The sequence below is a fragment of the Rhinopithecus bieti genome, unplaced genomic scaffold (assembly GCF_001698545.2).
Source record: "Rhinopithecus bieti isolate Rb0 unplaced genomic scaffold, ASM169854v2 scaffold_56174, whole genome shotgun sequence".
NCBI classification, from domain to species: domain Eukaryota; kingdom Metazoa; phylum Chordata; class Mammalia; order Primates; family Cercopithecidae; genus Rhinopithecus; species Rhinopithecus bieti.
This window is the reverse complement of record NW_016824749.1, coordinates 3,149,959-3,174,903: the sequence shown is the minus strand read 5'-3', so window position 1 is coordinate 3,174,903 and position 24,945 is coordinate 3,149,959. Positions and strand designations below refer to the sequence as shown.

The window sequence follows — 24,945 nt, the reverse complement described above, 5'->3', positions numbered from 1 at the left end:
AACAGAGGCACCCACAGAGATATGGCAAGATGCACCTTCAGTGGCTTTGGCAATAATTTCCTTTCATTATTCCTTCACTCTCCAGTGCTTTTCACGTCAAACAGAAGCCTGTAGAAGTTAATAGGCCCTTAATATGTATCTGCTCCCTGAACTGATTCCTGTTCATAAGGTAATCGCGAGACCCCACGTGGTCCTTTCACAAGGGCTTTGGCAAATCCCCTGCAGGGAGATGGCCCCTGGGCAGCTCTGTTTTCTGCAGACCAGGCTGTGACCTAATCAATAGCGTTCCAAGCAAGACAATCCCTACATTCAACAGCTCTGAAGAAATGAAGGGGGACGGAATTCAAGCTTTATTGACGAATTCCATTTACCTGTCACAGTGATGGTTCACCCAGCAAGAGTCCCCTGAGGAAAAAAAAAAACACCCTTCAGCGGCTACAGCAGACTTTCCAGCCAGCAGCCAGCACAAAATAAACATATTTACTTAAGCTTCAGTCACAACTCTTGATGTGAAACTGATGAAGCCCAAATGAAACAGGTGTATTTGTGAGATACAAGGGCAGCAGTGACAGTGTGGCATGGCAGGTTTTAATAATCTGTATTCATTTAAACCCAATGACACGAAAAGTATCATAATAAATATAAAGCAGAAAACCACCCCAGCATGCAGATCCCACAATTTACAGGGAAAATTCCATAAACCTGAAAATGACCTTTTTAACTCTGAAAAGAATAAACAGGCCATTGAAACAACAGAAAGGGCAAGTTTACAGAAAGCAACTACTTTTCAAAAAGAAGTGTGAAATGTATGGGTTTTGAATTAATCACACTTGTGAGCAATTCTGGACGCCCACAGGAACTTTACAGTTAATCAATCAAGATTTCACTTAACCTGGAAATGACGGACCTGGTCTAAATAAATCTTCTGGAAAATCACTCTGCAAAGTATCACTTTAAGATGTCATATACTTTCACATAAAGAAGATTTGTATCTTGTACGTCAAATCACAATTAGAATTATGCCACCAATCCAAATTATGCGCCCCAAAAAACTATTTAAATGAGGCAACTTCAATAACAAATGTTTATCCTCAAAAAGATGTATGATTTACTCAGAATTTTACAAAAGCTATCACTGGACTTCTTTTTTTTTTTCTTTTGCATTCACATCCAATGACCTATCATAGACAATTTTTAATTGAAAACAAAGTTCTGATTTGAAATTAACTTCTGGGCTGTTTTTCCACATTAATTAACACAAAGCAAGAAAGAGTCCAAGTCAAAAGATTGCAAAACGAGCTCAGACACTCGCTTAACATCACGAGAATTGCTTCACTGTAATATTTTTAAAGCCATGCCAGGATCTAGGCCACCAGCCTCTTCAACAAATAAATTTTCAGCAACACCAGCATAATAGGCTTTTAATGTCCTCACTGAATGCCCTTAGCCCAGGGTATCTGGCACCCACCCACACCAGGCTAATTCAACAGGCAGAACTACTTAACTCTTCCACCTCCTTTCCCACAAGGGCGCACACACCCGCCACACGATCAGACTCCACACATCCCCTCACCTGGACGATTGAGCCTTGCTTTGTTGGTGGTGATCTCAAGACATCCACAGAATTAACGCACCATGTGACTCTTTAAAAAGACTACCGCACTCACAAGCCCATTAGAAGATCTCATACCTACTTTTTCCCATCACCCAAATGAAGGGAAAGAGTAACTTTCCTATCATTTCTTCTCATGTTTTATTAGCCCCTTCCTCAATTACTATTCAATTACATCTTCCCTAGCTCTATAGGATAGCTATAAACAAAACACGTATTACTGCATTGCGTTACAGAAAAATGTAGAATTCAAAGCTGTATTTCTCTAAAAAGAAACATTTTAAAAGAAGAGCAAATACTTGAGACTACAGAGATAAATCACACTTGTTAGGCATGAAGCAGTTATTTCAGTTTTACTATTCATTAGAATGCTGGTAATTTTAGAACAGTTGAGGAAGTAAAAACAATCAGAAACAAACCCATTCCCACCAACCCCAAAAGATTCCAGCATAGATGATTTGCAAAAAATTATAACTAATCAAAGTGAATGATCAGAGAAGTAGTTCTAGGTCAATTATTTCATGTATGCCATTCACAGAAGAAAATCTAATAGCCTGCATGGTGGCTCACGCCTGTAATCCCAGCACCTGGAGGCTGAGGCGGGTGGGTCATTTGCAGTCCAGAGTTTGTGACCAGCCTGACCAACATGGTAAAACTCCATCTCTAATAAAAATACAAAAATTTATCTGGTTGTGGTGGCTCACACCTGTAATCCCAGCTACTTGCGAGGCTGAAGCAGGAGAATTGCTTGAACCCAGAAGGAGAATCTCTTGAACCCAGGAGTTGCAGTGAGTGGAGATCATGCTACTGCACTCCAGCCTGGGTGACAGAGTGAGACTCCGCCTAAAAAAAAAAAAAAAAATCTAGTAGCCCACTATCCAAATGTAAAGTCACAAATATCTTTAAGGCAGCTGAACTCTACATAAGTCTCTAAACCTGCATTTGAAATGGGGCTAGGAGAAACTGAAATTTGCTGTAAGTGTGGAATATATACTGATTTAAAGACTTCACAGGAAAAAACGAATGTTGAAGGTCTCATTAATACTTATTTACGCTAATCACATGCTGTAATTGTAGTTTTTGATATGTTGGACTAAATAAAATATACTATTAAAATTAATTTCGCCTATTATATTCTTTTTTATTGTGGCTACTAAGTTATGTAACATTACATATAGAGACAGTACTATTGAGCAATGCTGCTTTGACCTATTAAAACCCTTTGATTTAAAAAATAACAAGTAACAGTAAAAAGTGGCAGAATTTGCACAATTGTGTTAATATAAAATGCAAAAATCAGTTCACCTTTCACATATGAACACCTGTATCTAAAAGCACTAAACTTTAGAATATTTCTAATAAGTGGTTTCATGGTCTACTCTGGGACATAAATCACTGTTGTGTTTTGTTTTAGTTTATACAGAGTACACCGCGCTGATTGGGTGACTCTAATGCAGCTTCATCTCGAACGCCAAAAGAAACAATGTAAGACTTTTATTCTCTTAGCTAACATGATCTTCTATACACTGTATTCAAGACTTACTGTTTATGAGAATATCAAATTTTAAGTCACCATCTCTATATTAGGTTTCTAACAAAGTTTGTCAACTAACTTGCTACAGAATCTTCATTTCACTTCATGAGAAAATTTTTTGTTAGAAACAAGACCATTGAGCCAGGCGTGACGGGCACGATGGTTCACATCTGTAATGCCAGTGCTTTGGGAGGCCAAGGTGGTAGGATGCATCACTTGAACCAACGAGTTCGTGACCAGCCTAGGCAACACAGCAAGATCCCAACTCTACAAAATAAATTTAAAAAATTAGCCGGGCATGGTGGCATGTGCCTGTAGTCCCAGCTGCTACTCAGGAGGCTGTGGTGGGAAGATTGCTTGAGCCCAGGAGTTCAAGGCTGCAGGAAGCCCTGCTTGTGCCACTGCACTCCAGCCTGAGAAAGTGAGATCCCATTTCTAAATAAAAACAAAATAAAATATAAAAAAACAGAAACAAGGCGATTCATTTTGATTTTTAATGATCACTGAACCTTTCTACAAGCAATAAACACGTATGCTTTACTGTGGTTACTTTTTTTTTTTTTTTACCTATAATAATGATTATTTTATGTAGTTCTTTTCTAATCTCTTTGAGGAGAAGAATGGCAGCCAGGACTTACTACTTCTCTAAAAATCTCTGTTAAAGAGGGCCACAAGTTTGTTCTTTTTTCTCCCCATGTATATGTCAATGTATTCATCAAAGACATCCACTCCCGAAATTTCCAAACAGAAATACTGTCAAAACGCTTAGTGAGTCAATACAGTTACAAGTTTCTGTTTCAAATCCTAAGATTTCTATTTCAACTTATCACAGAGTACTTTCCTATTAACTGTTGCACATATGTCCCATAACAACTCTAATATAAGCTAAATTTAGCATAATACTAAGTGGTATTAAAATACATCTTAGGTTATTTTTAAAACATTTCCATTTAAGCTGAAACTTAAGCAGAGATGTCAGAGGACTGCATGAAACCTAAAGATACCAAATCAACACTCCTATATTTTCTCCTCATTTCAGTGTCTATTTCCACATCCCCCAAAGTCTTCCATGGACTTCCAATTCCATTTCCTCAAGTATTCCATTCTCTACAGGACAGCAATAAATCGATGAGATAGTATGTGACAAATTAATTAGCAGGAAGTGGTGCTAATGAGAAAAACGAACATCTGCAGGCCAAAGTCTATTGTGAAGAACCCCTTGCTGCCCTTTACCAGACACTCCATCTCTCCGCCTTTCACTGTAGAAGCACAATAACTAGAATTCTCCACTTCCCTTGGGGGTAAGAAACTTCAGAGATCTTTGTGATAGAAAATGAAGTGGGGAGAAAATGGAGGAGCATTGCTTTGATATCTTCAGACTTCAAGCATCCCCCTGGTATCTCTGCTTAGGTTCTAGTTTAAATGGAAATGTGCTAAAAATAACTTGAAGGTATCCTGTAATGCCATTACATGTTTGAACAGTATGACAAAATTTAAAGTATCACTGACTACGTAAGACAGAAAAGTTTTAAGACCATATTGATATTTTCACAATTTTCAAAAGCCTTTATATAGTCATGCACACTTAACATTCAGAAGGGAAGATCCGGTACAAGTGCCTCCGGTAGATGGAACATGAACACAGGACTCGGCAGCTCCTCTCAGCAAGTACAGCCTACCTCCCTACCTGTGGCTGGATGAACGAACTGTGTCACAGCACGTGGGACATGACAGGGGAGGAGCTCTGAGCCTTGGCCCAGAGGACTTGCTGCTTTCCTCTAGCTCCCAGAACCCCGAGACCACCATGTGAACGGGTCCAGGACAGGCTGCGGGATGACGACAGACACAGGGCCTAGGAGCTGCTGCCTGCAGCCAACACCCAGCCACCTCCCAGGAGCAGGGCCCTCGAGCTCAACAGCAACTGATCACACATGAGTCAGCCCGTGGAAATCAGCCAAGGAAACACCCAGGGGAGCCCAGCCGAAATCGCCCACCCACAGAACAGTGACCCAGGTAAGTGGAGGCTGTTCTAAGCTATGAGGTTTTGCGATGGTTTGTTTCCCAACAAAAGGCTAAATGCCATTCTCTGTAATTTCCTTCACAATACTTAACATTGGCCCAAAGACAACAAAACGCTTCAGTCCAGCTCTGGATTTGCCTACACTTACTCCACTTGAGTTTCTCATCTATTTCATCTAACCCAACAGCCATCTCCGCATTCCTCACAAGACTCAACCTCTCCCAAACTCAACCTGCCTCTCATCTAACCACCATCTCCCCACTCTTTATAACACTCACCCTCTCCCAAACTCAACCCGCCTCTCATCTAACCCAACCACCACCTTCCAAGTTCTCACAACACTCAACCTCTCCCAAACTCAACCTGCCTCTCATTTAAGTTAATCACCAATCTCCCCATTTCTCAATCTAACCCAACTGCCACCTTCCAAGTTCTCACAACACTCAACCTCTCCCAAACTCAACTGGTCTCATCTAACCACATCTCCCCCACTCTTTATAACACTCACCCTCTCCCAAATCAACCCGCCTCTCATCTAACCCAACCGCACCTTCCAATTCATCACAAAACTCACTCTCCCAAATTCAACCTGCCTCTCACATTTAAGCTAAACCCCATCTCCCCATTTCTCAGAATGCTCACCCTCTCCCAAACTCAGCATGCCCCTTCTCATCTAACCACCATTTCCCCACTCTTTATAACACTCAACCTTCTCCCAAACTCAACGCGCCTCTCATCTAACCCCAACCGCCACCTTCCCCAATTTTCACAAAAACTCAACTCTCCCAAACTCCAACTGGCCTCTCATCCTACACCATCTCCCCACTCTTATATAAACACTCAACCTCTCCCAAACTCAATCTGCCTCTCATCTAACCCGACCGCCATCTTCCAATTTCCTCACAAAACTCAACCTCTCCCAAAACTCAAGCCTGCCTCTCATTTAAGCTAACCACCACTCTCCCCATTTCTCAAATGCTCACCCTCTCCCAAACTCAGCCTGCCTCTCATCTAACCACCATTTCCCCACTCTTTATAACACTCAACCTCTCCCAAACTCAACGCGCCTCTCATCTAACCCAACCGCCACCTTCCAATTCTTCCACAAAACTCACCTCTCCAAACACACTGGCCTCTCATCTAACACCATCTCCCCACTCTTTATAACACTCAACCTCTCCCAAACTCATATCATGCCTCTCATCTAACCGACCGCCATCTTCCAATTCCTCACAAAACTCAACCTCTCCCAAACTCAACCTGCCTCATCATTAAGCTTAACCACCACTTCTCCCATTTCTCAGAATGCTCACCCTCTCCCAAACTCAACCTGCCTCTCATCTAACCCAACCTCCATCTTCCAATTCCTCACAACCCTCAACCTCTCCCAAACTCAACCTGCCTCTCATCTAACCCAACCACCATCTCCCCATTTCTCACAACCCTCAACCTCTCCCAAACTCAACCTGCCTCTCATCTAACCTAACCACCGTCTCCCCGTTTCTCATAACGCTCAACCTCTCTCAAACGCAACTTGCTATGAGCCGATTTCTACCCAAATACATAGCGAACAGTTTCCAGAACAGTTTCCTTTCCTTCCTTTAATCATCCTAAAGAGTTACTTTTAAATTAGAAGACTGGAGTTAACTGAACTAGCTACTGCTAATTTTCTATTTATGAGTGGACGGTTTAGAATCCGAGTTCCTAAGTAGCAAGAAAAGTAGACAAGGAACAAATGAGTTTTAAAAAACTTTTACTTAGATGTAGTTACTAAAATAAGAAAACTACTTTTAGTTTACATACATATTATTTTTCTTAAAATAGTCTGGCCACTAAATTTCCCCCCCATTATTCAACCAGGCTTTAAAAGAAAGGGTTTGGTTGTAAGTAAATTGCATCTATCTACGGAAGTAACCAAGACACTTAAAATACAAAACAGGCAGGGTACAGTGGTTCACACCAGTAATCCCAGCACTGGGAGGCTGAGGCAGGCGGATCACCTGAGGTCAGGAGTTCATGATCAGCTGGCCAACATGGTGAAACCCCGCCTCTACAAAAATACAAAATTTAGCCGGGCATGATGGCGGATGCCTGTAATCCCTACTTGGGAGGTTGAAGCAGAAGAATCACTTGAACCCAGGAGGCAGTGGTTGCAGGGAGCCAAGATCGTGCCACTGTACTCCAGCCTGGGCAACAGAGCAAGACTCCGTCTCAAAACAAAAAACACAAAACAGCTTTTTCAAAGGATAGTTGGGTGCGCTCAATTTAATCCAGAAAACCAACAGTCTCAAAAATAATCTGTGAATCTCTAGAAGTAACTATTTTCTTCAGTTTTAAGAAATTCATCAATAACGAAACGATACTAACAAAAACAGATCCTACTAATCTGAACGTTTTTTAAGAGTTCAAGTTTTTGCTGAATAATGTGCAATGTCAATGGATACTCATCTTTTATACTTAAAACACAAGAAATACTTTACAGTCCAGAGGATGATACAAGTAATATCACTACTCAACAGCGCGAGGACACAATCTGTAACTCAGGCATATTCACCTGGAAAGCCGCAGAATCTAGATTCTCAATCTCACAAAGGAGGCTGCTCCTAGGTAAGGCAAAACAGAAACAAAAAGAAATCTGCACTGCTGCTAAACTGTTGTGTTGTTCTTATTCTTGTAATTTTGGAAGGTACGGGGGACAGGGTGTCTCCAGGGGAAGAGCAGCCTTAACTATATTAAAAAGGATAAATTCAAAAGGGCTTTCCCAACAACAGTTATTTAGGTAAGTGTTTCCCTTCAATGTTTTGTTATAATCTATCTCAATTTTTAATTTTACGCATTCAACCAGTATTGGCTGGATGCCTAGATGCCAGTCAGTTCCTAAGCAAGCAATACAGACACGGAGAGAGTCAAGTTTCAGCCTTATATTCTGCTGGAAGTCAAATGACAAAAGCAGATTTTTTTAACATGCTAAAATAATTTTTAACATAGACCATATATAAAGTGTACACACACGTGTTTTTGAGAAGGAGTTTCACTCTTGTCCCCCAGGCTGGAGGGCAGTGGCATGATCTCAGCTCACTGCAACCCCCGGCTCCCAGGTTCAAGCAATTCTGCCTCAGCCTCTGGAGCAGCTGGGACTACAGGTGTGCGTCACTAAGCCCAGCTAATTTTGTATTTTTAGTAGAGATGGGGTTTCACCACGTTGGCCAGGCTGATCTTGAACTCCTGACCTCAGATGATCCGCCCGCCTCCACCTCCCAAAGTGCTGGGATTACAGGCCGGAGCCACCGCGCCCGGCCATAGGCCATAGAATACTTACTTTAAAAATCACTGGCCTTAAACTCTACACTTGATACTTTGTAGATATGATACTCCATGTGACTTCTTTCTGAAATCAACATTCAGCCAATTAAAACCAAATACAGATATTACTCATGTTCATACTTTCCTAATCAGTTTCCATCTTCTAAATGAGCTTGCCACACTATTAAGAAAAAACACTTCTTTTTAAAATGGTTTAGATCCTTAAAAAATAACTGATTTCCATTTTGTTGCCTCAACCAACAAACTAACTTGGTATTTACATGACAAACCCAACTTTTTTCACTTAAATATGTGAACACCTTCAGCTGGGCCACAATCAGAAGAAAAGCATCATGTGACAAACACGTACAGGACTGATGAAAAGATGAACACCCCTGAGCAGGCAGTTACTCGGTACCAGCGCTGTGCCAAGCACTGTGATAAGAGGAACACGGACGTCTGAGACACTCTAACGTCAAGCAGCCCTAAGCATAAAGAGGCAAGTCAAAAAATTAATAGAAGGCTAAAAGCAAACCAGGACCCACAAATGCATTTTGAAGAATCTTTTAACTGAGAAATGACGGCAGGGCTATTTTTCCATAGAGGTCAAAAAACAGACGGCAAGTCTATTTAAATAAAAATTCTGGACTGGGCACAGGGGTTCACACCTGTAATTCCAACACTTTGGGAAGCCAAGGTGGACAGATCATTTGAGGTCAGGAGTTTGAGACCAGCCTGGCCAACATGGAAAGAACTTGTCTCTACTAAAAATACAAAAATTAGCTGGGCATGGTGGTGCACACCTGTAATACCAGCTACTTGGGAGGCTGAGGCAGGAGGATTTCTTGAACTTGGAGGTGGAGGCTGCAGCAGGCAGAGACTGCACCACTGCAACTTGACTCCGGCCTGGGCAACAAAGCGAGACTGTCTCAGAAAATAAATAAATAAATATTCTATCAGCCAACGAAGCTAACTTTATCATGAGAGGCCTGGGTTTCCTGATAGATTACCTTAATAAGGAAAGGAATACTAGTTGTGTGGCAACAAGGGTTTTCCATGGTAAGCTGGCAAAACTGAAGACCAAAGACTGGCCTAGAAAAAGCTGCTTAACTTAGTAAAATACCAATGACCCCTGGACAACACGAGTTTGAACTGCACAGGCCCATTTACACATGAATTCTTTTCTGAAGGCAAGTCAAAAATACAGTACTCACAGCACGCGAAAACACAGCGTCTGTGGGGGGTCAGCTGTGAGATTTCAGTATGCACAGATGTGGGTGCGCACAGACGGTCCGGAAACCAACCCCCATGTTCTCTGAGGGATGACTGCATATTATTTATTATATCTATTTTATTTGTGTTGTATACCTCAATGGGGAGACAGAACATCTGATGAAACAGATGTATAAAGAACTACAGTTCTTATTTCACTTGGAAACAGCCTTGAATGACAGTTTCTCCTAAATCATTTCAGGCACATGTACAAATATGTAGAAAAGTGATCTGTCCATTGTAAAGGTTTATCCAGCTCCTTTATAATTTTTATACAGGTTTTATTTCTGTATTACATTAAGCACCATATAATGTACGTAGAAATACTTGCAGGTTGTAAGGCATTGTAAAAATGCTTGTCACTATCACTGTCATCACCGTCATCATCATCATCACCATCATCCTTACTTACCCGCTGGTCCTCCTTTATGAGAATTTGTGAGGACTCACAACCCCGAAACCTCCAAAACAGAGGACCTCAAAACCAGGCATCCAAGAAGACTGATGATGCTTGAACCCAGGTTCGGCACTTCACTGAGCCCCTTGGTATTGAATCAAATCACTGTCTCTCTGAAGAAAGAATATACAGCTTTCAACAGATTCTCAAAGTTTCTGTGATGCTAATTAGGAAACACTGTGTTGGAGGCCTACAGATAGGTGTCCAGCGTGGCAGAAAAGAAGCTTCGCTCAACCTTCACAACCACAATTACTGTATGTTACAATCTACTTGCTCACAGAACGAATGAGGGCAATCATTTGTTCTATCAGCCACTGCTCTATCAGCCACTGTCTATCAGCCACTGCTCTATCAGCCACTGCCTATCAGCCACTGCTCTATCAGCCACTGCTCTATCAGCCACTGCTCTATCAGCCACTGTCTATCAGCCACTGCTCTATCAGCCACTGCTCTATCAGCCACTGTCTATCAGCCACTGCTCTATCAGCCACTGTCTATCAGCCACTGCTCTATCAGCCACTGTGCTTAGAAGGGGGCAGAAAGATGATTACACTCGACTCTGTCCTTGAGTTCGCGGAGACAGATTTAAGTCACACACAGGCTGCACACTGAGTCATACACTACAACAGAGGAACATACAGAAAGTGCCCCTGCAGCAAAGAGAAGCAAAGGCTACCTGGCTGTAAGGAAAGGTTTCCCAGGAGACCCCACAACGGTTTACTAGGCCAGCCTAACCATTATGCACTGAGTGCCTGTTACATAAATCAAGCACTGAAAGACTTAGGATGCACCCACAAAGAGCTGACAATCTAGAGGAAAAGCGCATGTAAATCAACAATTATACTAGAGTAATACTGCAGGAATATTTTTAAGTACATAAAAGATAAGAAATAGCTCCATGTAATGAAGAGCGCTGTCAAGAAAGCTTTATTAAGCAGAGTTATGAGATAATATGAGCTGACCACTGTGTGCCCAAAGGCAGGGAGACAGAAAACGGTGAGGCGCAGAGGGGTAGAGGGCTGCACAGGGCAGGGACTGAGGCACCAGGGCTGCGCAGGAGCCGAGGGATGCACAGGTGATGTTAACTGAGAGCAGGCAGGCCTGTTAGGGCAATGTGGCTCCACCAAGGAGAGACTGGACCCTGTGCCACGGGAGACAGTGAAACGGGTTCAGGAGGAGTCTGTAACAGGTGGAACACCTCAGCTCAAGAATCATGTCTGCATTATCAGAATGCCTTCTAACGCATCACACCGTGAACTACAGCAACTTGCACTGCACTACTTTATTTAAAAAAGGCAACAGAATATTTCAAAATTCAACGCGAAGTCAATGTGCATCATAACTTCCATCACTTGTCATGTTTTCCTCATTTAGCACAGACAGAACTACATGAGCAGAGTGTAACACCACCTAATTTTACTCACTAATTATTGCCACAATCTAATGAGAGTCTATGGAGAGAGCATAAAACAGGGCCTGTACGGGGCAAGTACTCACCAAACATTAACTATAATTACATGCTGATGATGATTAAGACGAAAAAGCTTACCAGTGATAAGAATATGGTTAAATTATCACAAACTAGAAGGAAGTCTTCAGAAACTACATAAATAGCTGAGTAACATTTATTAAAAAAAAAAAAAAACCAATTGGTTTAAAACTAGAAAGACTGTATTAGTAGGCTCTCTCCAACATGAAATGAGTAAAACATTCTAAAGAATCCCATTCAACAGGCTGAACCACTTGGAGGCCTAGCAATGGACCGGGTTCAATGTGGTATCAGATATTCGAAGGAGATACGGTTTTGTTGAACTGGCAAGGCAAGTTAATTGATAAGACTGGCCCTTGAAGTATATATGTGAATAGTTTCCTAGACTTACTATCACTGCTGTGAACCTGGAGAAATGCCAGTTCAACAAGTACAGGCATGTGCCTGGAACGGCAATCATTCCAAGTCCATTCATTCCTAGTAACAAAGATACACAAGACTGTGCTTTGTGGCACTATGTCTTGTATGGTGACCATGCACTACGTATAAGCAGCACGATCTGCTGTTTAAAAAAAAATGCCAGAAAGGTAACTGCAAAATAACACAGTGCACAAAACACACACTAACAAATAAAAACATGACAAATCCAGCCCTATGAACATAATCCAAAAAGTAAAAACAACGGGAATTAAATGGTAAGAAAATCTCCAACATTTCAACGAACACCTAAAGTTTAGAATCTTTTCAATTTTCATAGTTGTACCAAGTAGGTAATATGGAAAGAACAGACCAGGTATTAAGTGAACATTAAACCTGTATACACACAGGTCATTCAACAAATTACGAACACCTAATCCTTAAACATCCTTAGAAAGAACACAAAACAGTTCCCTGGCGAGGGGGACACTGAGTCAGCTTGCTCTGGCTCTCTCGCCCCGTACCACATGGCCAGGAGGACAGCTGCTGATGCTGAGGCACCAAGGAGGACAATGCAAGCGAAGGATGGCCTCATGCAACTCGATGCAGGGGGAGGTACAAATCAGGTTAGCTTCGGCTGCGCAGGCACGAAACTGCCTTTGGAGGTTAGCTGGGACTCTAACCACCATCTTAAACATGGCTTCCACAGGAAAAGCCTCCCAACAATTAACGTCCTGTCCAGTTTGGACAGGTAGCATTTTTACCGATGAAATCATCCTTTCACAACTGCAAACACAAATACAACGCTTGTCTGTCTCTTCAATGGCCAATGACACACGGGAAGCTAACTGCACTCACCTGGATTCACCCACATCTTCGCTGGCATGATCTTGACTTGCTGAATGCCACCGCCATGGAATTCAAACTCCTATCCTCCTAACTGTGCTACACAGCAATATGTCATTCGGAGTAAAAATGCTGGAAGATTCTTACATTCACGACTCCTTCAGGACCAAGCTTCGAATCTAGGATTCAAGTCTGCAAACTGGCCTAAGCCAGCTTAGCACAGAAACCCACTTAACGAGTCACTTTTGAACAGGCTCCCTTACAGCATCTGTAGGTCATTCTTGAAAGAGTGAGAGGAGGCCGGGCGCGGTGGCTCATACCTGTAATCCCAGCACTTTGGGAGGCCGAGGCGGGTGGATCACGAGGTCAGGAGATCGAGACCATCCTGGCTAACACAGTGAAACCCTGTCTCTACTAAAAATACAAAAAATGAGCCGGGCATGGTGGCATGGTAGCAGCGCCTGCAGTCCCAGCTACTCGGGAGGCTGAGGCAGGAGAATGATGTGAACCCGGGAGGCGGAGCTTGCATGAGCCGAGATCGCACCACTGCACTCCAGCCTGGGTGACAGAGGAGACTCTGACTCAAAAAAAAAAAAAAAAAAAAAAAAAAAAAAAGAAAGGACAAAAGGGGTTCTGGCCCTTAGAAGCCAAGAAGTCTCGGGCAAGTTACTTAACCTCTCGTACACGTTTCATCCTGTGACGTAGGGGTGACAGAGTCCACCTGGTGGTTGTGAGAATTAAATGGACTGGCACACACAGAATGCCGGGCACGGCACCCGGCTCTGACACTGTCGTGGTTTTTACTACACGGATGTTCACCACCAGTGTCATTACCACGGAGAGCGTGAGGACAAAGCGGGCCTGGGTGACATAAGCTGTTTCCACCCTACACCTCCGGGTCCCGGCCCCTGCACACCGCTGAGAATTACATCACAGCGCTGCACAGCATCACTGCGTGCTACTCCACAGCACGATGGCCCTGAACCACGGTGCCCGAGTTTCCCATCCCAGAGCCTTTCCAGACCAGACTTGTTCAGTCAGTACTTAAAGCATCAACGTGTTAAATATACAAATAACTAAAGAAAAGCTGAGTCTCTGTTTTGTTTAGTAAGAAAGTGGAACTTCCTTAGGATTTCGACTAGATCCTATTTTCACCTTAACATCTTCCTGCTTCAAAGAAGGACCCTTTCCCTGGTAGAAATTATCACCATGCCCTGCTTGACTCGGAATCACAGACACACACAAGATTTTTATCCCGGAACACAGCAACAGCACGCTGTGGTCACATCATTTCTGCCAAAACGCAACTTCCAGGCTCCNACAGAGATGAGGCCAGGAGCCGACCTCCACACAGGTGACACAGAGACGAGGCCAGGAGCCGACCTCCACACAGGTGACACAGAGATGAGGCCAGGAGCCGACCTCCACACAGGTGACACAGAGATGAGGCCAGGAGCCGACCTCCACACAGGTGACAACAGAGATGAGGCCAGGAGCCGACCTCCACACAGGTGACACAGAGATGAGGCCAGGAGCCGACCTCCACACAGGTGACACAGGGATGGTGCTCCAACACCCTCCATCGTGTGTATGCAGTCATTTTCTCTTAAGAAAAATGTCCTCGTTTCCCCTCCCGTATTTCATGAATGCTGACTTATCCTGTGACAACGGCTACACTTCCATATTAACTCATTCCCAGTCTTTTCATCAAAATGTAAATTTCAATCCTGAAACCAGGACTGGGATGCTAAAAGTAACACAGCAGTCATATGTTTAGAAATCTGCTATTATCTTAATGAAAAACATGGTCTCCCCAAACAAGTAGAGTCAGAAGGCTGCTTTGTACACTAACAGCCAAAAACAGAACCAAAGTACTCTAGACTGAAGGTCAAATACATTCCAGGGCATCCTGTACGCAACACACACATCAGGGAACAGACCTCAACTCAACACTGCTCCAACACCAACTACTATTTGCAATTTCTACAAAATCTTCTGGCCAGGCATTTTTCTAGACATTACCTTAGTTTTAAAAATTAGCAAAAAGCTGCAGCATTTTACTGGTGCTCAAGTAATAATTAACTTAGTAAGTACCCATCAGTTAAGAACACTAAGCCAAATTTATTCCACACACCCACGGGAGGGGTGCTCCAGATTCTGTTCTGCTTAAATTACAGGAAAACCTGTTGAAGCTTACAACAAAGCAACAGAGAACGGATCTGAAGTACAAGAGGGGGTTGGATGCTGAGAAGCATGCCGGGCAAACCAGTCCCTGAGTGAGATGACCCAGGCTTCCAAGATCTTTACTCCACTCAACATCTTCGTTAAATCTACTCTATAATCCTCACTGCAGGCCTTACGGACAGCAATCTGAGGAGGAGAATCTTAATTAGAGCTCTGGAGACTGGCTCTCTAACAAGACCGACTTTCCAAATAATTTTTCACATGGCACTCTCCCCTTCCAAACCTCACATGGAAGGGCAGTCACGTGGCATGGATCTGTCAGAACAGTACACCAACATCCAGAGGCCTCTCCAGGAAGGGCAGAGGATACCGCAAGACCTGCGGGAGTCTGCGCCCCCATCCCCACTCTGCCACGACGCCTTCTCTCGCTGCAAAGCCATTTGCAAAACATGTACAAAACACAGCGCTAACAGGACTGTCCATTTGGTAACAGATTTTTAGGTAGTCCATAGAATTTCTACTTCTACAAAAACAGAAAACTACTTTTCAGAAGAGGTTTCCAATTTAAGCAGATTTAAAGAGAAGAAAAGGAAAGATCTTAAAATAGAACTTCATTCAGCTTGCTGGATAGGTTCTCTGTTCTGTGAGAAGTATATAAATGATACACATATTTGACTAGGTTGAAATAGGTAAAACATGACAAAAATTTGGTTATAATTCTCAACCAACACTAGTAGCTTTAAGTTAAGACAAAGGCAAGAAGCGAACAGTTACATGGACAGGTTGTTGGTTCCCAGAGCCACAGCACTCCTGCACAGGTTCATATTAATTAGCGCAATATTAAATGCACCAATTAGGCAAAGTAAGACCCTGGCAGAAGTGGGCAATGGGCAGGGTGTGAGGTTCCAGCAAGCACCAGCCTGGCCTGGGCCGGGCGCACGCCCATGCACACTGAGCTGTAGTGCAGTCTCCGGTGGCCCCCACAGTTGTTTCTCAACCGCCCCTCCATTTCTTCACCTGACGTGCATCTTTCCACACTTCCGTCGTGCCCTAGAAATTAGTTAAGACACACTCCAAGTGAATAATTAGCATGCCTAATTTTAGCCAACAAAATATACTGATTTTTCCTAAAGGAGTTTCTACACTGTGATACCAATGGTCCTGCCAGGAATCTCTGATGAAATAACTTGGGCTGATAAATCTTCTGCCAAAAAATATTATCTTGTAATGAATACAAGGTCCAATGTGTAAATATTATTCTATCACTTTTATTCATTTCCAAAAGCATATAAACATAAGTCTACTATACGCTACTTATTTTCTCTGTAAAGCAAGGACCACAGAATAAATGACCTACAAATTTCCAGCTTCTCTCTCGCCTTTAAATCTCAGTATTTACACAAATGTGTAATAGTTTCTTATATACTTACCAACCCCACTGCCATAATCCCAACACTTCCCCACCCTCCCACTAAATTACTACTGGAAAAGTCTGGCACTACCCTTTCTGGAAAATGCCATAAATCTATTTTGAGACACCACCTCGTTTGGCTTGTTGTTTCCTTATTTTTTTTTTCTTAGTAGTAAAATATCCCACTGTCTTAAATGTATAGGTGAAAACACTAGTTTCCAAAAGATTCCTTAAAAGCAACAATAAAATACTCCTCATTTGAAAGAAAAAACCCACAAAGCCAGTGTTCATCTAAAGTCATGGAAGAGAAATTTAAATTAAGGTTTTGGTTCCATTTTCTGTCCTCCAACTTTAAACCTTTAACAGCCTTTATAGGCTGTTGAAACCTACTTTGGAGAAGAAAAAAGTGAAATAACTGTTCTTCAAAAATTTCAAAAGACAGTTTGATTCAGCATCAGTTATTAAATTTGGGGTATTTTCCTACGTGTGAAACTGTATCTGAAAATTCTAACTTATATTTGACAGATAAAATGATAAAAAAGATATTTTACTCTTCAGAGGATTATCAAATGCTGTTGATTATGCTATTTTCTCTTGAAATAAACTAATTATAGGTATTTTAGATACTGATATATAATCCGTAGACTTAATACATAGGCCATATGCTAGTGGCATATAACCAACAGAAAAAGAATTCCTTGCATTAACAGAAGCACAAAATATATCACAACTTCCAAAATAACTTTTTTTTTTTTTTTGAGAGACAGAGTCTGGCTCTGACGCCCAGCCTGAAGTGCAGTGGCACAACCACAGTTCACTCCAACCTCGACCTCCTGGATTCAAGTCATCCTCCCACCTTAGCCTCCCAAGTAGCTGGGACTACAGGTGTACCATCAGCCCAGCTTTTTTTTCTTTTGGTAGAAATGAGGTTTTGCTGTTACCCAGGCTCGTCTTGAACTCCTGGCCTCAAGCAGTCCTCCCACCTGAGCTTCCCAAAGTGCTGCGACTACAGGCGTGAGCCATCGCACCCAGCCCAAAATAATGTATTTCTAAACAGTAGTTACATTTTTTGTGTGCTACACACCTATTATATGTGGGCATGGATCCCAGGGTGGGTGTTGATTGAAGACTTTTTTGGGTTTTTTGGTGTGTGGTATTACCGAATATATAAAGTTTAAAGGTAATTTTTAAAAGGTCCCTTTTAAAATGCACAGATTTATAAAGTACACATGGATGAGATTAGTAAACAAGTTGAGCCCCCCACCTATTGCTGATGAGTGCTTTGATCACCCCTTTTCTACTTCCACTATCATTCTCAGAGGGCAGGACATGAAAAGCCAACACATTCATTCATTTACTCACGTAGTCTTTTAACACTGATGAACAGCTTTTATGTGCCAGGCGCTTTTTGCTAGGTGCTAAAGATAGACGATGCAGGGGCTAAAAGCCTGCCCTGAAAGGCTCACACTCCATCAGGACATATTGACACATAACTACAATATCTGTGCAGTAAAACCGAGGTATGTACAAAGTGCAGCACAGGCACATCCGAGCTTGAACTGCTTGGAGGTACTGGTTTCAGAATGACAACAAAACACTGCTACCATGAATAAACCTACCACATGCCAGGAGTTTTCCCGAGTTATTTCACTCTACCCTCACTTAAACCTTCTAGTAATTCTAAGTGTCCCCATATAGGAGAGGAAAAAGTTAGTTCTAAGAAGTAATTTGCTTGTCCAAGATCACCAATGATCAACTAGAAGAGCCAGGATTCCAAGCCAGGTCTTTTCAGTTCAACGTGCCACTATCCTGCCTCTGCCTCTCAACCAAAATCTAGACAAGGTACTAAGTGAAGACCATGTTGGAGAAGTTTTGGCACATAATCTCTGCATGCACTGGGTAACTCTGCAGGTACGCAACAACCTCTGAATGGCATGCCAGATGATAGTAACAGTTTTTCTAAGTATGAGGCTGCAAATACATGACTGAAAAAAGTTGGAAAGGCTTCTCAAAGTTAGAACAAAACCATACTGATGCTTTTGACAACAGAGTACAAAGTTGGAGATCAGTATCAGTGGCAACAATTTCAACGTACCCCTGGTCTTTTCTTTTACTCACTTTACGCCACTTAAATCATTCAGGTCCTTTTGTTTCCATCTTCATGGCTTACGACGAATAAACACACCTACGTACAGCAGCCGGGCCAAAAAAATATTCGCATGCACATCTACACCAAGCCCAAAGAGCACCGGGGAATTGTGAAGAAGCTGTCACAGGGCAGATGGTTAAAGAAAAAAAATACACGGAAGAGGGTATCAAATGAGAGCAATGAAAACATATTTACCTGTCTCTTCACCTATTTTGAAAACACCAATGCCAGAACCATCTCTAATGGAGTATCGGATCTCCCCATCTCTTCCGGCGTCCTCATCATGAGCCGACACTGTCATTACCAATGAACCAACAGGCGCGTCTTCCTTCACCGCCCCATTTTCCACAAAGCTGGAAAACACCGGTGGGTGCAAGTTCTCATTCACATCAACCACCTCAACTTCAACATAGCAAGTAGAAGACAGAGAAACTGGCTTCCCCTTGTCTTTGGCCCTCACAGTGAGATTATACACTTGCTTCTTCTCAAAATCCAACTGCTGGACGATTCTAACTGCTCCACTGAGTTTATCCACATCAAAGTTTCCTTCTCTGTGGTCCATAAGGCTGTATCTCACTTGACCAGACGGACCTAAATCAGGATCGTGCGCTTCTAACCACATGATGACGGTTCCTTCTGGAAGATCCTCTCGGACTTTCACACGGTAATTAGGTGGAATAAATTTAGGGGGGTTGTCATTAACATCTTCTAGTGATACTTTCAAAACCACCGTGGAAAACAGCTGGGGCTCTTCTCTGGCGTGGTCCCTGGCTTCAATCTTTAAGTAGTGCTCATGCTGCAGTTCTCGATCCAGAGGGTGCGTGATTTTAACAACACCAGTTGCGCTGTCAATTGAAAACCTATCTGTGTCTGTAAGAATTGAGTACGTCACGTGTCCATTGGGCCCTAGGTCTTGATCTGTGGCTTCAACCTGGATGATTTCACTATGTACCTCCTTGTCTTCACTCACTTCCACAAAATAGCTCTCCTGTAAAAATTCAGGTGGATTATCGTTGGCATCGACAACCACAACATCTAGAAGACGCCACACAGCCTTCTGGGGTATCCCAAGGTCATAGACGGTAATATTCAGGGTGTACTTGTCCGTTGTTTCACGGTCAAGAAGAGAGAAAATTTTCAGCATTCCTGTTTCCATGTCAATCATGAAGCAACTATCCTCATTTCCTCCAGAAATAGCATAGACCAGTTTTCCATTGAAGCCAGTGTCAAGGTCAGTGGAATTCATGAAAATTACACTGGACCCCACAGGCTGGTTTTCCTTTACTTGAATACCAGTCGGAAGAGTGCTTCTAAACTGTGGTATGTGAGCATTGACAGAGTGAGAATCAAAGAAAATATCCTCCACGTCTCCCTGGTTGTGTAATTTATTTGCCTGCAGGAGTTTCTCTGCCAGCATTTTGGCAACACCAGTCTCTTCACAGTGCAAGTTCACCAGCTTGCGACTGGCAGCCACTGTGATGTTGACATATAACGGTGTGGCAAAATTTTCTCCATCTGTAGCTGTGATTCTCAGACTGTGAAAAGACACCTTTGCACCTAAGCCAGCCGCTAGCGATTGCTTCAGTGACAACACCCCAGAGGTGGGGTGTAAACTAAACAAATCCAGGTCATTTCCAGCTTCAATCTGATACTGCACCAGCTGAAGTTCATCTGCATCAATAGCAGAAACAGTAGTTATTTGCTCTCCCACGCCTAGATCTCGGGGAATTGTCCCTTCACAATTTATTTTCTCAAACAAAGGTGTGTTGTCATTCAAGTTATTGAGAGTAATTGTAGCAAGGACCTCAGCCTCCCGGCGGTACGGCAAGCCCCAGTCTGATGCACGAATCCTCAGAGTATAAACCCGAGGCATCAGTTCGTAGTCCAGGTCTTCTGACGTACTCACAGCACCAGTGAAATGGTCAATCACAAACGGCACATGATTTAAATTTGTGATACTGTATGTCACGTATCCATTCTCACCCTCATCAGGGTCTACGGCACTCAGGCTCATGACCGTAGTACCGATGGGCACATTCTCATCAAAAGCAGCTTTGTATGCTGTCTGGGTAAATTCAGGGGGATTGCTATTCGCACCTAAGACTTTCACCAAGACCTTGGTGGAGGCTTTTCTGTCGCTTGTTGTGACTTCGAGTTCAAAATGGGCTGCCTGCTGTTTTTTAACTGGTTCTAAAATAGAAATGAGACCCGTGTTGTAATTTAAACTGAATTTAGCTTTTGCGGGTGTACTTTTAAAAACATACCTCAAATGGGAATAACCAGGAATGGCCTTTACCATGACCACAGGAGTGTTAGGAGGAGCAAATTCACTTATTTCTGCTCTGTAAACATCCTTTTCAAACTTGACTGGCCCGGCTTTGAACTGTGGAGAAGTCACGTGAATTACGTTAACAGAAGAGAACTGGGGCGGAGTTCCTTTATCTTTAGCCTGTAGTGTGAGATTGTAGCCAAAAGGATGACTGTCCCAATCAACGCCACTGATAGCTTTGACTTTATACTCCTTACTCCCTGGAAAGGACCTCACGGTTCTGAACTGCTGGAGAAGGTCGCCTGCCACGATGCTTAAAGATGCTATTTCACCATTGGCCCCCTGATCACAGTCATCCACTGTCACGATGGCATATGTTGGGTCCCTGTCCAGCTCTGACGGTGACAACGTCACTGCTGTTATCACGGGAGCACATTCGTTGGCTTGTTCGATGTGCACTGTCAGCCTGGCCATGCTGCTGATGCCACTGCTCCCATACAATTTCATTCCACGGTCCACAGCGAGGATTTCCATCTCATACAGCTTGGTCTCTAGGTAATCAAGTCTACCAGTTAACACTATCACACCACTGGTTGGGTGAATAGCAAACATATCTGTTCGATCTTTAAAGCTGTAGTAAAATTCCCCATTGGTTCCTATGTCTGCGTCTGTGGCGCTGACTCTTGCAATACTGGTCCTTATGGCTGTGTTTTCAGGTAAAGAAACGCTGTATGAGGTGGGTGAGAATAATGGTCTCAAGTCATTTGTATCCAGCACCTGCACCCTGACCTTTGTTCGCGCCTCCATATTAGTATTTTTTTCAACTGCTTTCACTATCAATGTGTAGTGGTCTTTCACTTCTCTATTAAGAATAGCTGTATTTCCTCCTTTGGTCCTTATTCTTAGAAAGCAAAAGTCTCCGAGAATGTACTCTTCAGCTTTGAATAGGTTTTCACTGTCTCCGGAGACAATTTTGTACCTTACTTCCCATGATGGATGTGTAATGTAAATGCCCATCTTGACAGGATGCCCCACGTAAGTCTTAGCTGCAGAGTTCTCGTGCACGGTGACGTTGTACTGGAGATGTGTAAACTGTAGAGGAGTCTGTTCGAGTCTTTGGCTGCCATCACTGTCTCCAAAATGTTGGAGGAGGAGGAGCAGAAGCAGAAGCAAGGCCGAATGTCTCCCCATTGCTTAACTCTCAGGAATCTGAAACAGAAGAAATCAGAATCGTTACCGTGGGGAATAAAACAAGCGAAAGTGTGTAATTGTTTTAAACCTCTCATTTAAACAAATATTTTCCATACACATGGAATATAAATAAATGCAACGGTTTGAGTTTTTTTCATGTTTTCCAATATAAGTATCAACATTCTTGTAACATATCTAGAATTACTAAACTTAACAAAACTTCCTTTTCATTTTGAATGACAAGGTCCTATCTTTCATATTAAACAACTCAAAATCTTCATGAGTATCAAATGAAAAGACTACTAACTGTAACAATCAAGTTATATTTTATATTTAAATGCTTAAGGCAAATATAAGCAACCATTAAAAAGTAATGAACATTGTTTACATTTACTTACATACAACGAATTAAATGATCAAAAGCTGGCAAACTTAATGCCCCTACAGTATTGTGAGAATGCAAAGCTTCTGACAACTAATTCAGAAAAAACAAAAACCAGCAGTGCTTTTACATGGCGCCCCATAACAACGGCTTGTAATCTCCTTTCAAAATTTATCCTGAAATTATGTTATTTCTGTATAAGAATGGTTAAGTTCACTCCCTACATAATGTAGGATTTACTGTCTCATTCAGCTCTATATAACTACTTAAAGGTATTAAAACAATTATATCATCAAGTCTGATACTTAACACCAAAGTAAGCCCCAAAGAAAGGCAATTTACAAAAGAAAAACCAGAATTCAGCAGTTTGATGTCAAGCAGCGCTTTTCCTCTCTAAGTTAGTGAAGCAAATCTTACCAACTATATCCATGTTTTATCACCACTGCTGTCAACAACCAGTTGTTCACGGAATGCCTCCTATCTTCAGGGCACCGAACAACCTGCTCCCCAGGCCCCTCCATGAGAAGACGACACACACACATAAAAGCTAAATCTTCTAAGCTAACACACACAAACGATCAAATCAATGTATTAATACATGGTGGCAGACCCTGCAGGAGAGTCCCTGGGTGACTGGGGGAGGAAAGAGGGAAACTGAAGAAATGAAGAAAACGTTGCCTTTAACAAATGGCAAATGAGAAGGTGGGCGAAGTCCACTGGGCTGAGGTCTGGCCAGGGAAGCAGGACAGTTATTTTCAGATCAACTGTTCCCCTTTGCCAACAAATTCATCTTGTAAATCAGTGCAGCTTCGCTAAACGCCCCAGCACGGCTGGTAGAGGACAGCACTGTGATCTTGCAAAGTTACTCTCAAATTAATATTCACAAAATGTGAATGCCACCAGAGGTAAATGAATAGCAAACTGGAGGGTGGGTTTGACAGCCCAGTTGAAATTGGTACAACAACATTAATTTATAGTATCTTAACGTAGCTACTGCCAACTCTGCCCCATAAGTCCTTGCCTTAGGGGGAAGAAAAGACCTGATGTGCTTAAAGCAATTAAAGCTTAATTGCTACTGAACCACGTTCAAGTTGGCCACCCTAACTTGCCCTTTCGCTACGATGCCTTCTCCTCTCCAGATAAAGTCAGAAATGAGACAGATTTTTGGCTTCCAGGAGAACAACTATCATTTAAACAAAATAAGAAAACAATTTTCTCCCAAAACTATCTCTTTAAGTATCTCCATTTAGTCAACAGTTCTAATACTCAGGGAAATCTGAATATTATAAAATAATCCTGTAATTTTATCAAAACAAATGAAAAGTTCAATTCAACCTAGAGGCATGGAGGACCTTATTAGACAGAACCCTGCATGGTGCTAAAGAATAAAAGACACAGATCCCAATCCCAAGGGATTTACAAATTAGAAATAAAAATACATATAATGAGGCTGGGCGCGGTGGCTCACACCTGTAATCCCAGCACTTTGGGAGGCCAAGGCAGGCGGATCCCCTGAGCTCAGGAAGTTCAAGATCAGCCTGGCCAACGTGGTGAAACCCTGTCTCTACTAAAAATACAAACATTAGCAGGATGTGGTGGTGCACGCCTGTAATCTCAGCTACTCCAGAGGCCGAGGCAGCAGAATCACTTGAACCCAGGAGGCAGAGGCTGCAGTGAGCCAAGACCGCGCCATTGCACTCCAGGCTGGGCAACAGAGCTAAACTCTGTCTCAAAAACAAAAAAACAAAACCAAAAACACTTGGATGATGTTTAGCAAGCAGTGTCTTTTGTTTCAGGAGACACGTTATATTTTAGGAGATATTTTTACCATGATCCACTGTACAACAAAGTATTATACCAGGATTCTATTGCAAGTACTTGAAGTATTTTTGCTTAATTCTACATACAAAGTTATCATGTAGCCACTAAAAAGGTAAGATAGCACTCTGTATGTTGACATATGTCTAGCTATATTAACTGGAAAAACTAAGCTGATCCTATGTGTGTTTGTTTAAAAAAGAGGAGAAGGGGGCGCAGATAAAATGTACCCACGGATACAGTTTAAAATGGACAGAAAAGTCTAGGCAGACAAGCAGCTGTTCACAGTGGTAACTTCTAGAGAACCAGCAGAGAAACAGGCAGCTGAGGAAGTGATTACAGTGGCATTTGTCTCTCTCATGGGCTTTTTAGACGAGTATGTGTCATCTTTATCATCCATTCACCCCTTCCGTTAATTATTTAATTCCTTTTACACACGTTTAATGAGCGCATACTAGGCCTCAGGTGAGTTCTAGATTCTGGGGATTCAAACGTGAACCAAATTTCCAACAAGTCCTGACGGAAGACACATTTCCTGGCCAGAGACAGACAGACAGACAGACAAGTAAACAGAGTATATCCATGCCCGTA

At 42.5% G+C, this 24,945-nt stretch overlaps 1 protein-coding gene across 1 annotated transcript in view; it reads right to left on the bottom strand.

Moving 5' to 3' along the window:
- FAT1 (FAT atypical cadherin 1) overlaps window positions 1–22,154 on the bottom strand; it is a 127,467-nt gene extending 105,313 nt beyond the window's left edge. Inside the window, 1 exon segment of the mRNA XM_017862632.1 lies at window positions 18,890–22,154. Coding sequence (XP_017718121.1) covers window positions 18,890–22,154 — 3,265 coding nt within the window.
- Between the last annotated feature and the right edge of the window lie 2,791 nt (window positions 22,155–24,945).